Genomic DNA, 17,292 nt, shown 5'->3' with positions numbered 1-17,292 from the left:
AAATAATATACTCGACAAGTTTTAACCCCAGTTCAATTGCGGAATAGAGAGAAACCTCTAACATCTATTGGTTCAGTACATCTTTTACGTTTAGTTTGGTTTGAGTGATTTGGAATGATAGAGAAATAGATTTCAATCATTTATTTCGATTATCAAATATGAGAGAGTTGAGAAAAAAAATGGATAGAAGCACATTTTTCTCACAACTCCTATTTTCAATCTCTCAAAAAATGAAAAGAAATGCAGAGAAATGGAACCACTAAATATTATTTTATTATAATACCAAAACTATCTTTTAGATATAGAATAAATAAAAAGATTAACACCTATAAAAAAATTAATTTGATAATATATCATTATATATATTTTTATATAATTTAACCAAATAAGATAAAAGAGAAATTAATATCATTTCATTTATTTTCTCTCTTATCGATAAAAAGTAATCACAATTTTATATCAACAACTCAACTATAAAAGAAAAAAAAAAAGTCAATTTTTTTATAGGTCTAAGTCAATATGTAACATGTAACAAAACAATAACTTTAACTACTCCCACTAGTATGGGAAAATGTTTATGAAAAAAAAAAAAAAAAAAATCTCATATCTTCTTTCATGTGGACGAAAGTACCCCTGTCTTGGGGTACCAAATTGACATATATAGGATTTTTTAACTTAAGTGTAATGTTAGATAGTAATAATAACGGATTAAATTTTGCACGTGAAAACTAATTTTGTTTAGTTGAAATTTTAAAATTTAGTTGAATAATTATAAATTAGTTTCATGCAAATAAATACAAAAACAGAAGAAGATGCTTTTAATTTTTTTTTAAAATTATTTATGTATCAAAAAAGAAGGGGAAATTGTGAGTCAATTGTAAGACCCAAAAAAAAAATAAAAATAAAAAATTTACAAAGTCATGGAAAGTTTTGTAACTTCAAGTATTAAAATTTATAAGTTTTACTACTGATTTGAAAATGTCCATTGTAGTGTAATTTCTACCAAAAAAAAAAAAAAAATCATGTAAAATTACTCGGGCAACAAATCTAATTTTGAAATTTTTGAAAAATAATCCCAAAATCTAATCTTTTGGGGATATAGGAACAATCACTATGTTTGGTTTTTAGTTTTCAATTGATATTTTTTGTTTTTTGTTTTTTGTGTTATAATTAATTTTTTTAAATACTTTTTTTAGATTTGAAACTGAAATCTTATTCATCTTGGCACATAAGTGCCATTTCCATGACCAATTGGCCAGTTGTCCTAGGTCAATCTAGATTAAGTTGAAAAGTAAAATATTTATAAAAATTAAAATACGAAAATATTTCGAGTTTTTGTGTTTTATTATTTTTTAATATTTAGTGAATTTTTAAAAGATATATTTTTTAATTTTTATACTTTTTAAGTGGAATTAGAATAAGTAAATCTAAAAGATAAAAACAAAAAATTGATTAAAAAATTAAAAAATTCACTAAAAAAATAATTATTGATTAAAAACTCAAAAAATTTAAAGCATCTGTATTGAAGGAAGCACTGCTGGAAAAATGATTTTTAGCGGCGTTTTAAAAACGCCGCTATATGTATGAAAAACGCCGCTAATTCCTTTAGTGACGCTTATCACCAAACGTCGAGGACGCGGCCGTCGCTATAAGTTTATGACGCTTTAAAAACGTCGTAAAATTAGTATAGGCGGCGTTTTTAAAAACGCCGCTAAATGCGTTAAATAATGATAAAATGACGTCATCCAATATTTAGCGACGTTTTTAAAACGCCGTAATAGATTTTTTTATTTTAAAAAAAATATCCGTTGGCACTGTAGTGGCGTTTTGAAAAAACGCCGTTATAGCTCTTTCTTTAAAAAAAAAATTGTTCTGAATCTATTATATTTAACTAAAAAACATACCTGTAATAAAGCTGAAAAAAAATAATAATATGAATAAAATTTTACAACTACTTCAATATATTGACTAAATAAACATTACATGATTGTGTCTGAACCAAAATCAAACAACAAACACAATCAAAAAAGAAAAAGAAAAAATAGGTTAAGTCAGACCCAATCTACCCCTCCTAACACCCAATAATTAGGGATAGGAATGGAATGAAATCCAAAATACTAGGGGAGTTGCTATTTGCACAAGCAATTCTTCCAAGTACAACCACCTTAATGGAAGTTCCCTTCTGAAACATAGATCCACTGTAGAACCCATACCCTTCCATATTGAAGCAAATTCAACATCAATGTACCTAAAAACAAGAGAAAAATATGTCATTTAAAATTCATAAGCATGCCAAGAAAAATCAACACAGCAGATAGATAATATAGACAAACCCTCCCCCAAGTATGACAGCACGCTTAGGTAACTCTTCCAAGCTCAAGGCTTCGTCAGAGGTTATAGCTAACTCCTATAATGCCAACCAAAAAATAACAAAACAAAATAAGTAGTTAGATAAAGATGGGAGAAAAAATATGCAAGATAATTATATAACACCAATAGTGGATGGTTTCACTCTTTTCAAGTAATTTATCAGTTAAAAATGTTTGTAGTGGTGTTCCCAACAAAAAGTGCACATAAAAGAACAGCCAAGCTAGAAACTATTAAATGTTTGTTCAACATCTTTGCATCATATCACATGTGCTGTATAATAGTTCACTTCACTGATAATGAAATTGTGGAAACATGTCATTTAACCCTCACCCCCTTATTTTTCTTGTTTCATTAATCAAGCTAGTTTATTTCTATCCTGCTGAGAAAACTTTATTCTCTTGGAGTTGAGATATCAAGTCTGCGCGATACTGTGAAAAGGAATCGCATTGAACTTGGATTGTTGAAACAAGCGAAAACTCTATCCACAATTATTAAAGCCCATGTAAGCATACATTAATATCTTGGATAAATGCTATTATTTATTCGATTTATGAGGACATATCCTATGTTATCATTTTTGTGTTTAATTGCTAGTTAGTTCCCTGTCATCCAAACATCTCTCAAATGTGACTCTGCTGGCATAGACATATATTGTTATGTATTGTTATGACTTGCTAGTTATTTTTGTGTTTAGATTAGTTTAGCCTGTATTGTTATGTACTCCCCAAACTGTAATTACTGAAGTATAGATGTAATAGAAACAAAGAAACAATACAAACATTTTAGATCAACATTTTATTATGATGCTACTAAGAGAACGGGAAGGAGGAACCTGGTTCTAGATCAACATTTTATTATGTAATTCCTTTTCAATCAATAAATCAATGACAAACCTGTTCCAGCCAAACCCAGCTTTGGCGAATGACCTTCAATACAATATTGTGAAAAAATATAACGAAAGATAGATGAGTGATAGAAAAAAAAAAAAAAAAAAAATCAAATTTAAGTCAATACCCAAATTAACCAATAGACAGACTGGTAATCACTACTGAGTTCTCCAATTAATGTTTATCATCTAAATAAACCAAAATATATTTTGATACATAGAAATTGACATAATGGTGAATGTATCCTCATATTTAGAAGCATTAGAGACAAAAGAATATAGCTCCAGAAAAGTAAGAGAAAAAAACACTGCTTAAACCCATTTTAGAAATCACTTATCTTTTCATTATGACATGTTAACAGTGAAGAGCGTAGTTTCAACAATTAAAACTCATACTGCTTGACTAAAGTAGAGAGCACATATGAGTAGGCTTGAAAGAGTACAAACCTGTAGCAGTTCAAGACATCAAATATGGTTTTGTTAATTAAATATTTATTTTATGACTTGAATTATTGTCACACATGGATATAAAGAGAACATGAGACAGTAAACTTTGAGGTAATTTGAACCACAGACAGTAGACTTGAATTAAATAGTACTAATTTCGTAGTATGCGAGTTCAACATGTGGCCATTGAAACTTCAAAATGTGGGTTTGCTTCTTACATAGTTCATTTACTTTAGTACTATTTTTCCTTCAGAAATAATTATTTTCTTTGGCACTCCTTTTTAATCATGCAATGTATTGTGCTAGTCTGAAAATGAATTGACTCTATTAGCATGTTTTAGCAAACAATATGTATGGAATATATGTATATATGTATGCAAGCAAACCTATCTTATGCATCAAAAAAAAAAAAAAAAACAAAACAAAACTAACCTGCCCTGAAAAAATAGAGTGATGAATAAGACAGAGCTGATCAAAGCTCCTTAGCTTCTATAGAGATCTGCAAGAACCACAAAGATCTCACCAACAAAAATGGCCATCATGGACAGACTAGCCGAAGTTGACTGTTTTGTACAAAAGCCATATATGCGTAACCAACCTAGACAGCCGGAAAAGCCATGGTTTCACAAGCTTCGAGCAACCTTTTCATACAGATCACGAGGCCAGTTCCTATTCAAATTGTTGGCAAGGAAATTCGCAATCTGCAGAGGGCAAAAAAAAAAACCTCACCATCATCAAAGTTCAAATGGAATATACTTCAAAGCAGATACCAGAAAGCTGGTTCAGCACCAAGAAAACTCATCATCAAAGTAAAGTTAAGACAGTATCTTTCATGAATGAGAAATGTTAGAACGGTTCTACTTTACGAATAAACATTCAGTTTCCATAGGCAGTGTTTCATCGTGGAAGAACATCATCATTATCAACAGTAAACAAGTCCAGAATAGCCATAAGTCATGACTAAAGTAGAAGGGCACCCAAATCAGACAATGAAAACAGAAAGAAAGTTCTACTTGTATTGCCAAACATACCTTGGTTCTCAGGGCACGAAGTGATCCATCTGACTTCTCATCAAAGTAACTATGACTTCTCATCAATAAGAGGGTACACTCTCAAGCTGTGTTTGGAACTTTGGATCAAGGATTTGTTGAGGAAGAAGAAAAAGAAAGCTGCATTCTAGTAGAAACAACTACTGAATTACTAAAAAGAGCCACTCCAAGTTTTAGCAGAATTTGCACATGTTGGCAGCAAAAAGACATTTTGTATCGTTATCTGAAAAAGGGATAAAAAAAAAAAAAAAGAAGTTTGCTTTCTAGCATAAATAACTTTTGAATTTTGAATTACTGAAGCAATTCTCAAGGAAACTAAGACAACAGAAGGAATTAGTTTTCCAAGCTCAGTTACAAAATAGCAGGGATCTGAAAACAGAACTTCTGTCAGCATAGAAAGCAAACTACATAAGCACAGTCAATTTATGGCAAAAGCATTTTCTATAGTTGGGTATGACCAGCAATAGGCATTCAATAAACATAATATTGATATCATTTGACTTGGAAAAAAATAACTTACTGTGAAATTCCCATTCCATAATTAGAAAGAGACATCTCAACATCTATTTATTTCATGCTAAATATTCATGACAAAGGCGAGGAATAAGAACAAAACAACCTTACTATGCATAATACGAAAAAGTAGCATGGGATTATAAGCAATGAGATAGAGGATCAGGCAATGGAGTTCTCTCCAGACAGAAATTCGGAAAGGTATACTCCTGCAGATCCATTAGGGAAATCTAGGCCACGAACACCAGTGTAGCTAGAAATTCTCATCAATCAGAGCACACTCTTATGCTATGTTTGGGTCTAGGATTTGTTGAGGGGAAGGGGGGGGGGGGGAGAAGAGGAAATCAATTTTCTAGCAGAAATGACATTTGAAGTATTGAAAAGAACCACTCCAAGGTTTCCCAGAATTGCATACATTGGCAGCAAAAAGACATTCTTATATCATGAGTTGAAAAAAAGAAAAAAAGAAAAAAAAAAAAAAACACTTTCTTGCAGAAATGGATATTGAATTATTGTAACAATTCTCAAGGAAACTAAGACAATGAAGGGCTTGTTTCTCCAAGCACAGTTTCAAGAGAGCAAGGATATGAAACAGAACTTACGTCAAAGCAAACTACATAATAGAAAAAGTTGGGTTACAGAAAAAGCATTTTTCAGAGTTAGGCATAACCAGCAATGGGAAATCAGTAACGGGTTCGCAAATGTAGTTATTGAAAATCAATTTTTGAACAGGTTAAACCTAATGTCAGAGGATAAAAAATAAACTTTATCAATATTATGTTTATTGAATGCCTATTGATAAAGTTTATGTTCACTTGCTTACTGGTCAGAGGCTGACAAAGTTTATTTTTTGCAGCCCCAAAAATTGTATAAGAAGTTTATTAAACAGAGTCATTCACATTAATGTAAACACCAAAAACAAAACAAACAAAAAAAAACCCACAAAGATGCAACTACAACCACCAAAATGTTACACAAACTTAGCAAACCCGTCATCAACTGGCTTCAACGCCTCCTTTGGGACCCTGATTGGTGCCCCCTTACCCTTGGCAGCCTTCATTGTCATAATTGAATGCCTTAAAAAGTAAAACAGCCTTAGATTAGAACCCAAAATCTACACAGTAATTTATTCCAGCAAACTATTTTTCAGTAACTAAACAGACAGAATCACAGATTTGAAGCTCAAATAACAAACAAGCAACAATCAAATTAAACTTCATAAACACAATCATATACATACATATACACACACACACACACACATATATATATATATATATGCAATTTGTATAGATCAAAAAGAAAGTACAGAAACGAAACATACCTTGAAGATCAAAAAGAAAGTAGGCCACTGTCAGAAGTAAAGGTGTGGCCTGCCAAAAATATAAAAAAGAAGTCAAATCTATGATATTGCAAAACAAGGAAACAAAGATCGGCAAAAAAGAAATGGTTTAGAATGTGGTTGTTCAAATCTATGTTAAAAAAATAAATTACCTCTATTTCGAAACTGAGAGCTGCTAAAGCAGTTAAGCTACCAATCCGTAGTCAGTATGTTTTTCCAGGAATAACCCTGAGAACATAAGGAGAGCATTCAGGATTTGTAGCATTACAAAGATCGGCTTGTATACCAGGAGTAGAGCAATTGAACTGTCCTTTTCCTTGTATCAGAAGAAGGATCTGTAGCTGTTTCATGAAAGGAGTCAAGATAAATGAAGAATAGATAACACACCCAAGGCAAAGTTCACTTAACAATAATGCTGGCATGAGAAATTTTACTTTCTACTGGTTGAGAAAACATACCAATGACAGAGCCATCAGCAAGTGGAGGATCTGGTGAGACAAAATGCCAAGTTGCTAGTACAGGTTCCATTTGGGATTTTGTTGGCGATTGAGTCCATGGCTGAGATAAATCTTCAAACACAAGGTTCGAAGCAATTCGAAGAGGCTTTGGTGCAGTAATCAACCTTTCTTGAACAATAGTGGTAGATGTATTAGACAAAAGTGGTGGTGTATTAAGGCGTGGTACACCTGCAAGTGAGATGGGGATTAATTGAAAAGAGAATAACTGATATGAAAGACGAAAGGCGAAAGGAACCAAACAATTGTAGGGAATACAGATGGGGTAAAAACAATAACGAAATTATGCCGTTTCTCAACCTCTTCTTTCAAGAATCATTTCAAGGTATGATTTAGTGACCCATGGCCCATTTACACCAATCCTCAATGCTTCTGCTCCAACCATCTACATGAAAGAAACATATCAAGATATAGCACAAGTTAAGACACAAGATTCTTTTTTGATACAAGAAAACATCACTAATTCAAACTTCTTCAACTAAAGTTTGTACCATGCAAAACATGAACAGAAAAAAACCTATAACAAAATAATAGTGAAAAGAAGTATAAAATTCACTGCAACAATAGTAGAAAGTATGATGAGAGGAAGATTTATTATATGGGAAAGATGCTAGCCAAATCATAATGCGATTTCACAATAACCCAATAATCGTATTGGTATTGGCGATACAATCATATATGTTGGTGAAGGAAAATCTAAGCTTATGCCAAAAATGTTGGTGAAGGAAACTCTAAGTTGATGCAGGATTGTAGGAAGAGAAACAAACCCCTGTAGAACAATAACAGAATTTGGTTTCAATGACAAGAACACTAGTTCTACAATGCATAGAAAGATCAAAATTTTGCTTTTCGTTTGTTGTCTTCAGAATTTGGTTTCAAGAATTTGAGTTAACAAGGCCAGATTTTTTAAAAGACCATAATGTTGTGTTATTGCCTCTGTTTCTTTCTTCTTTTTTCCTTTTGAGGCTCCATTTGTTTCATCTAAAATATTTCTTACCCCGGAAAATATATTTTAGGCAAAAATATTTTGCACAAAAATATTAATGCTCTTTTCATCTGACTATGTTTGGTTGCATTTGAAAATTAAGAAGATGAAGAGTTCCAAATCCACGGAGACAAATCACGGACCTATGCTCAAAATCAAACTTCGAAATCGCAATCTGAGATGAATCACTGAACTGAAGAACAATCACCGAACTGAAGAAGAATCGAAAGAGATTTGAGTGAGAGAAAGGGAGAGCAACTAACCTCTGATTGAAGAAGACGAAGAGTTCCAAATCCACGGAGATGAATCACTGATCTATGCTCAAAATCGAACTTCGAAATCGCAATCCCGAGATGGATCGCCGAACTGAAGAAGAATGACTGAACCGAAGAAGAATCGAGAGAGAGAGAGAGACGAGTGAGTGAGAGATTTGAGTGAGTATGAAGGAGACGGCGGTGCTCAAAATAGGGTTTTCAAAATAAAAGTTTAGGGAGATGGAAGAGGGTGTGAAGAGAGACAGGGAAGAGGGTGTGAAGAGAGACAGGGTTTTGGAGGCGCTTTTTAAACGTCTTCTATTTACAAAACGGTACCGTTTTACCTAACAACAAAGGCGACGTTTAAAAAACGCCGTTAATTATAAAAAAAAGTGACATTTAATAAAACGTCGTTAATTAAACACCGTTAAATCGTCATTTTCCTGTAGTGAAGGTGAAAAGGTAAAGGAAAAAAGAGAGAGATGAAAGATTAAAATAGAAGGAAAAATAGCAAGAGTGTTTTGGTCTTATTATAAAATAAATTATGTTAACGAGACAATTTTTAATTTTTTGTTACTTTTCATATAAATGGGGGGAGTTGTATTCCATTAATATTTTCTTAACATATGCATAAGTCTTTTTTATAACTTATCTAATCAGCTACTTTCTTTTCTATCATAAGTTAGCAAAGATAGTTGAGAAATTTTAATATTCACCTTTTTAAAAAGTGTATATCATATGCACTTTTAATTATGTAATTTTTTTAATTACAATTAATTTTATTATTTAATTATGATATTATTTTAATTATACCTTGTGTTTAGTTATAATTTTTTTAAAAATTAAAATTATGATATGGTATAGCGTTTCCGAGAGTTTTTTTTTAATATTTAAAAAAAAAAACCATTTAAAAGATTGACCCACTTTTCAAATTATTGAAGAAACTAACTTACTTTTGAAATCGCATTTTCAAAATGCGATTTTAAAATTGAAATTACATTTTCAACATGTAATTTCATTTTGAAATCGCACGTAGAAAATGCGATTTCAATTGAAATCGCATATTGAACATGCAATTTCACCATGTCATCATAAATTGCATTTTTAACTTGCAATTTTAAGGTAAAATTATATGTTAAAAATATAATTTCAATTTTAAAATCACATTTTAAAATATAATTTCAAAAAGCAAGTTAGTTTTCTAAATAATTTAAAAAATAAGTCAATTTTCTAAATAATTTTCTCTTTTAAAAATATTTTAAAAAAACTCCCGTTTCCCAAGTTATTTCCCTATTACGCCGTTCCCAGATTTATATCGGCAGCTCGACTACCATTCCCCCCCCAACAATGATTCATCCCACTAAAAATATCACCACTAATAGCACTAATGCATTAAAAAAGTAAAAAAAAAAAAAAAAAAAACACAACTTCAAGACCAAAACATCACATCATTAATGGCGGGACCCACTGCCACCTAATTAGTGGGAGCACTAATTAGTGCTCCCAAGCATTTTTCTTCCCCCCCCCCCTCTCTCTCTCTCATACATTTCTAATCTTTTCCATTTCAACCCTAATTTCATGTTCACAAAATTCCCCAAATTTGAAAGCCTAGCCCATATCCTCACTGCACACCGCTGCCATGCTATGCTATGCCATGCCATGCCACCAGCTATTACACATATTATAGACCAAGTAAGCATGAATTCCAATTATTTGCTCGACCCTTTTTTATGTGTAAAGCATCAATTTTCCTTGTTTGTCTCCTTTCTCTTGATTTTTCATTGAGCATTTTCATTAATATAATGCTGATATTGTAATGCTTATATGCCTCTGCTTGTTACTTTGTTTCTTATTTTGTTTTAGATCGCTCATCTATGTCTCTCACTCTCTCTGTTAGTTTCCCTGAGTTGGACATCTAACCAGAAAAACTATTATTCATTTTTTGTTTATTTGAACCAAAATCGCAGATCCACGTCCTCTCCATTTCATAGATGGAATAGAGATGTAGATGTTTATTTCATGGTAAGTCTTTGTGAAAGAACTGCATTAACATATCTTTATTTTTTGAAAATTTAAAACAAGTAAGTGATATTTCAAAATTCAAATTGGCATCACAATTACAGACTTTGATTTTGGATTTTAATTTGAATGACGTGTTATAGAACCTTATAAATTGAAATAAAGATCTTCATTTCAACCATATATAATGGAGAAGATGTAAATAAATAAATAAACATTATCACTGTTGGGATCGAGGATACCGCCCAATATTTCTAGAGTAAACTTCCATGCACAAACAACCCACACACACAAAAGCGACAATATTTAATGTTGTTCGGCCCAATGCTCACGACCATGGGAGAGTAGCTAGATTTCACTATATATGGAAAGAATACAGAAAGATTACGACTGAGGAGAGAACACTCTCAATCTCAACTCAACTCAACTCAACTCCCACACAGCTTCCCCTCTCACACAGAGGGAGCATCCTCTGTCACACCAAGGGCCAATCTTTCTCACTCTCTCATTTTCTTTTCTTTCGTCTCCTCACACTTGGCTAAACTAAACTCATCCCATATTTATACAAAAATGGGAGAGCCTAAAGTTAGCACTTGCCTACCGACAAGCCACCAACAGAATTCCTGGCAGCCACCTACACATGGTAGCTTGGCTAACTCATGTAGCACAAAATCTCCAGCTGAATTTTGTATCCTCTCGTTTCTTCGATTTGTAGCTTTCTTTGACTTTGTTTCATGGTTTCCATTCACATGGAGCAGAAACCCAACAATCACCTCCTTTTTCTCATGTGGAGTGATGTGTGCATCACTATCTGATTCTCACTTGGAGAGAGGGCCTCCTCTATTTCCCACACAGCGTGTTACCAAAAACGCTAATATCCTAGCGAATTATGTATTGGTATGCACGTTTCGAACATGGTACACTTTTATTCCAAAACAGTAAATTTAGTGATCCAAAGCGTTCCCAAAAGTTTTTTCTAATATGTTTCCTTAAATGTTACTTTAGGGAAAAAAAATCAAATATAATGAACTAAAATCTAAGATGAATTAAGTTTTGACAAGACAAAAACATTAAAAATGAAAAGAAAAAAAAAAAAACATTTTATTGGATGCCTAATAATTAAAAGAAAATTATTCTAGAAGTACCTTAAATTCTTAAACGTAACATATACTAATCTACCCTCGTCGTACCACATTTTCGAACATGTGACGTACCAAATTCCTGTTCCCATTCCACGTTCTGAAACGATCCACATTCTAGGTAACATAGCCCATACATCTCTTCCACACTTGTCACGGATGTCTTCACTTACCATGCTTGAACCTGGGTGATCAAAATATCTTGCACGCCTTAACCAGATGCCTTGCACTCCCTTGAGTGCTCTGTGACATTGCAACTCTTTCTTGAAATGCCACAACCTTCCATGCATCACCTTGCACGGTCTATACTGGAGTAACAGAAAACTTTTCGTTTGCCAGGTCAACCTTTTCAGTTTTCTTTACTCGGAGCTTTTCCTCTGAATTATCAACACTTGTCCTTGCACTTCTAAACAACCTCCAAATGTTTCCACACACTCATTATATGTGCCTTTTGCAATCCCCAATCTTCTTGTTCAGTGATACGCGTCACCTTCGTATATCTCTCACTTGTACTTCTAGACTGACTGTTGGTAGTAGCTCCACCTATCAAAGCATCTTCTATAAGTCTGTAGAAGTCACCATCCGTGCAACACCTTGCATAGTTACTCGCACCCATACTCCTTGAGTGCTCATCGTGGCTGTATCTCTCCCTATCTGGGAAGCACGAACACGGACACGTGACACGACACGGATACGATACGGATATGCTGACACGTTAATTTTCGAAAAATACAGGACACGATACGTGGGGGATACGCATGAAATATATAATTTTATATATTTATTATATATTATATATATAAATATATCATTCAAATATAATATAAAATGCAATATGACATTAATTTCTATAAATTTATATGGGTTTTGTTTTATTATTATATCTTAAATTGCTGTATTCAAACTTATAATTAGTTTCACATGTGTCTAATCGATAGACACGTGTGTTTAAGTGATTGACACGTGTGTCCTCCAAGTGTTCAAAGAGTGTTTGGATCTTTAAAAAAATTTAAAAATAGGACACGTTTTGAAGAGTGTCAGACACGTGTCCAAAGAGTGTCGGTGTCCGACACGAACACGACACGGATACGTCACCTTCTTAGAAGTGTCCGTGCTTCTTAGCTCCCTATGAAGCACGGACACGGACATGGATACAGATACGGGACACAACAATTTTCAAAAAATGGGGACACGGACACGGACACGGCAGGGGACACAACAATTTTTTATTTTTTTTTATAAATATTTTTATTTTAATATACATTAATTATATTATTTATTTATTTCATTTTTTAAATAATGTGTTTTTGATAATTTTTTATTTTACATACATGTATTTTTTTTATTAATATGTATAAGTAGTATATATTATGTTATATATACTGATAAAATAATATGATTTTATTAATATTATCTTATATATACTTATATATATATATATATATATAAAAGATAAGATAGAAAGTGCAGGACCCCAGAGAGAGAGAGAGAGGGGCTTACCTTCGAGGTTGTCTGGGGTCTTCAACTGTTCGATCGACTGATGGAGGTCTTCGATCTTCAACTGGATGGAGCTTCAATCTTCGACTGGTGGATCGATTGAATGGAGCTTCGATCTACTGGTTCAAGGAGGTGGTGGATAGACTAGTTTAGGGCACTGATGATACTCTTCAATCGATTGATTGCACTTCAATTTAGCAACACTGATTGACTATATTAGGGCAAGTTGATTTTTATTTTTATTTTTTTACTTTTTAAATATTATACTTTGATCCCAAATAAATATAACAAAATTAAAATTGAGCCCCGCTGTGTCCCCTACAAAAAAAATCATTAAATTAAAGGGACACGCCATTTGGCGTGTCCCGTACATGTCCCCAGCGTGTCCGCGTGTTGGACACCGCCACGGCACTGATTTTGGAGTATGCATGTTTCATAGATCTCTCCTTTTGCGCTCGAGCTCGCTTCAGAGACCTGAATCTACTCTGTCTCATCAAGAGGTGCCTCTGCTGCCACGGGACCAAAACCATAACCCAAATATCAAACCATTCAGTCAAAACTGATTGCCTTATGCTATACAAAACACGAGCACTCTTCCAAGAACACTGCAGATTCCATTGCTTGAGACTTATCGAGCCAATGCAAATAAAAACGTGCAGAACCAATCAAGCTAGCTCTTTCGATTTTTTGCAATCTAAGCTCCACCATGGTGCCAAGTTCCGATTTCCAAAGGCGCCAAACAAGTTGTCCTTGACAACTCCAAACAAATCATGGTGAGCAACTTTGCTTGAACCAATGCTAAGGAGAACAATTAAGAGAGGCTTCAAATTCTCCGTCGAAGCAACTTTAAAAATGGTACCAACTTCATCTTCCAGTTCGATCAAACATCGAACATAAAACTGCTCTTTTCAAGCTCGAACCAATCATGAGAGCCAAACAAATTTTGTGAGAACCGAGGCAAGTTCTCAACCAATCAAACACAAATACAAATGGACTGTGGATGCAGACATGCTCTAACCAGTATTGAAGTATCAAAACAAACTTCAAACTATGAACAAAACAAAAACAAGAGCCACAAAATTCTGAAGTGTCGAGCAAACTCGAGATTCCATTTCCAACTGCAATTCCAACCGGCAAACACAAGATGATGCACCATCTTCAAAGCTGCCAAAAATCGCCCAAAGGCACATGCATCGTACGTGCTTAATTCCAATAGTCCCAATTGACTCCACTGAGTCAACAAATATCTATCACCTTCAAATCCAACGACAGATTGAGGGATGGATCCCGATACAATGAGAAAGCTACGAACAAAGTTCTCAAAGCTTCCCTTCCATGAGATTTTAAATCACCATCTTCACGTTTCTCCTCAATAATCTTCTAATCTTCAACAAATACCAACGATCACGACACTTCCACAGAAGCAAACAAACGGAGTCCGAATCATCACCCAGACTACAGTTGATGTCTTCGAATATGGACCAAAATGCAAAAAATGAAAATCCACAAGAGGAAGAAGCAATCAAGTCTCACGAATAGGAGATACCAATGGATCTAATCAAACACGATCATAGATCCCAAATGTGATGATGAATCTCTACAAACCCCAACTCCAAAGAAGTCACCAACAATTTGTGAAAGACCGCTAAAACAATGCCTCCAATAGACATTGCAAAAAAGAATGCCAAACCTCCACCAAGATCTGAAGTAGATTGCCACAACTTCTCCTTCAAATTGACAAATGCGGACACCAAGGCTTCACCAAGATTTGAAGTAGATTCCATAAGATCTTTTCTAAATCACCAAATGTGGATCTTCCAAGATCAAACAATATAGATCCATGAAGGATCTCCAACGCCTCCACAGAGGCCAATGCCAGTGGAGTACTAACAAATTTGGACTTATCATACATGCCAAATTCGTGTAGCACACTCTGCCAATGCCGATTCTCTTTATCCCCAAAGAGATCTCAATGAACTGTGAAGTTCTACAATTGACCCAAGAGTCTCCAAATGAATTGACAAATTCTGCAATTGACTTTGAAAGGTCTTTAAATTGGCTTCAAATGGGTAGACAAAATTTACCATCCACATATCCAATGCCATTGTAATGTTGTGCCACCATTCTTTCGAGCATCTGCAGTGACACTACACCTTCTGCTTGGAATGTCTCCAACCACCATACATCATCTTGCGTGGCTTGCACCTCTATCACCAAGTACTTGCATCCTCTAATAGAATGCTTACTGTTTCCCTGTTGAGGTGACTGCACCCATACTCCTTGGGTGCTTGTCGTGGCTCCATTTCTTGTTTTCCTAAGAGATCAACACCTTCTATCTGAGGTGACTCCACTGCCACGAATCAAATTCAAGATGAAGAAAGAGACATGCCTCTCCCTGGGTGCGCACCATTGCATCTTACTCGTCTTGATTTCTTTGAGCTTTCTTCTTTGAACTTCTGACAAGTGGTTGCTACCTACTGGGCAATATCTTGCACACTGCACCTTTATACAACACTCCTGCGTACCTTTGTACTATTGTACGTTTGCACCTTGTACGACACATGCATACCCATTTGTGATCTCGTAGCCATGTGCTCCTGCACCTTACATGTGCACTTTTGCAACTGTTGCTCTTCCACGTTCACTTCACGACCTATACTGTCCTTTGTTTGACAGTAACTCCAATTGCCACAACATTCCCTTAAGCCAGTACTGGTTGCCAATCACCTGTCTCATCGATGAGTGGACTTCTCCTAATTGAAACAGATCTCCGGATTGCCTGGAATCAACAACTAGGAAAGTTTTGAGGAAAGACTGGTGGGGTCACAATTGGTCCCACTTAAAAACCAGTCTCCTTAGACAGTGTACTGTCGGTTGACAAAACTTTCCTCGACATTGTTGATTTTGAGATAATCACATGCAATCCTATGATCGCCTTTGACCAATCGTGATCTCCCTTGATGTGCCACTTGATCAAGCCTGATCCCTCTTGGTCTCCAATGATTTGCATCTATTCAATCCGATTAGAATCTCGTCATTCTGATCTGTTCAGTGAATCTGCATCTTTTTCTACAATCATCCGGTAACCGCCTTTGATGTAGGGCAAGATTTTAGGAATTTTTATATTTTTAGTTTTAATATTTTTAATATATTATTTGATTAGGATTTTTGTAATTTAATATGAAATATTTTAGAATTATTAGGGTTCTTGATTTGTTTTGATTTTGTTTTCCTAATTTCTTAGGTTTCTTGTTTTCCAAAGATTAGATTAGTTTATAGTTTTTTAATTTTAGATTTCTTGATGACCAAGAATACTTGTGTCTCCAAGATTTGGATTATTATAAATAGGTATGTAAGCCTTATGGCAAGGACTACTTTTATGCAATATAATTCAGTTTCTTCGGCATTTCCATTAAAAGTAAAAATCTCCCAACTTGTGAGCTTACATACTTAGGAGATATAGGAGATTTAGGGGTTGGCCACTTCCCGAATTGCTTACATACCTAGGAGAGTAATTCTAAAAATGAGTTATTCGAGGATTATGATGAATATCAGTCGGTAATGCGACAACGAACATTTAGTGATGTGTTTAATAGGAATAATCGCATCAATCATGACTTTTCAGATTATTAGGTACAACCAGAAATTCCCTATTTTAATGCTTCTTGTCATGCCGAGGATTTTATTTATTAGTTTCACAAAGTTGACAAATTCCCTGAGTGTATGGAAATCTTTGAAGAAAAGCAAGCCAAATATGTTGCATGTAAGTTATAAGTTATAAGTTATAAGGTTATGTTTCTACATAGGAAGCACGGGTGTGGGTATGGGAACGGGTACGGGTACGTTGATACGGTAAATTCTAAAAAAAGTAAGGTGCGGGTATAGCTGGGGTACGTCAAAATTATTTTTTTTATTTATTTATTATTTTTTTTAAATTTATAGCTAAACATCCAACATACAAATGAAAGTTTAATATCATAATTAAAAAGAGAAATTACAAAACCAAAAAACAAATCATTCTTCAACAATTAAAGTATATGATTTTCAAATATTCAAATAACAATTTAAAAACATCAATACTCTATGATGAAAGTAATTAAATTTTTGGGTAAACTACTCCCAGAGGTTTGGTCCAATTACATCCCACCCTTTGTGGGTAATAGTCTCATTTCACAAACTCCCTTACTTACATAAAATGCAACAAATCTTAGTTGAAAAACAGAGGAAATTACATTGAAAAAAAAAAAGTAAAGCAAAGGGAAAAAAAAAAAAAAAA

The 17,292-nt window shown here is 34.0% G+C and overlaps 3 protein-coding genes across 16 annotated transcripts in view; 1 reads left to right on the top strand and 2 right to left on the bottom strand.

Moving 5' to 3' along the window:
* Positions 1–17,292, bottom strand: part of LOC114290407 (uncharacterized) — a 229,157-nt gene that overhangs the window by 60,682 nt on the left and 151,183 nt on the right. The window lies entirely within an intron of this gene.
* On the bottom strand, positions 1,911–8,479 carry LOC114273500 (uncharacterized). The gene is made up of 8 exons (XM_082919810.1): positions 8,371–8,479; positions 7,423–7,507; positions 7,066–7,293; positions 6,760–6,948; positions 6,590–6,638; positions 4,735–6,341; positions 4,136–4,404; positions 1,911–2,248 (listed from the first exon to the last, which is right to left on the bottom strand). The coding sequence occupies exons 2-4, from the start codon at positions 7,505–7,507 to the stop codon at positions 6,872–6,874; spliced, it is 390 nt and encodes a 129-aa protein (XP_082775936.1). The 5' UTR covers positions 8,371–8,479; the 3' UTR covers positions 1,911–2,248; positions 4,136–4,404; positions 4,735–6,341; positions 6,590–6,638; positions 6,760–6,871.
* The window catches only part of LOC145822541 (uncharacterized), a 58,315-nt gene continuing 50,892 nt past the window's right edge, over positions 9,870–17,292 (top strand). For 6 of the 12 annotated variants that reach the window (XR_014363935.1, XR_014363940.1, XR_014363936.1 and 3 more), the window contains exon 1: positions 9,883–10,053. Coding sequence is in view for 2 of the 12 variants with exons in the window: in XM_082919809.1 (XP_082775935.1) it covers positions 9,940–10,053; positions 10,225–10,383 (273 nt within the window). In the remaining 10 variants the exon portion in view is untranslated. Of the gene's footprint in view, positions 10,054–10,224; positions 10,384–17,292 lie in introns of all 12 variants that reach the window. The other 6 variants (XR_014363934.1, XR_014363933.1, XR_014363932.1 and 3 more) reach the window with 3 other exon arrangements.

This window comes from Camellia sinensis, chromosome 3 (assembly GCF_055761805.1).
Source record: "Camellia sinensis isolate YWXY chromosome 3, ASM5576180v1, whole genome shotgun sequence".
Lineage (NCBI taxonomy): Eukaryota > Viridiplantae > Streptophyta > Magnoliopsida > Ericales > Theaceae > Camellia > Camellia sinensis.
The sequence above is the reverse complement of the archived record's forward strand: the minus strand, read 5'-3'. Positions and strand labels throughout refer to the sequence as shown.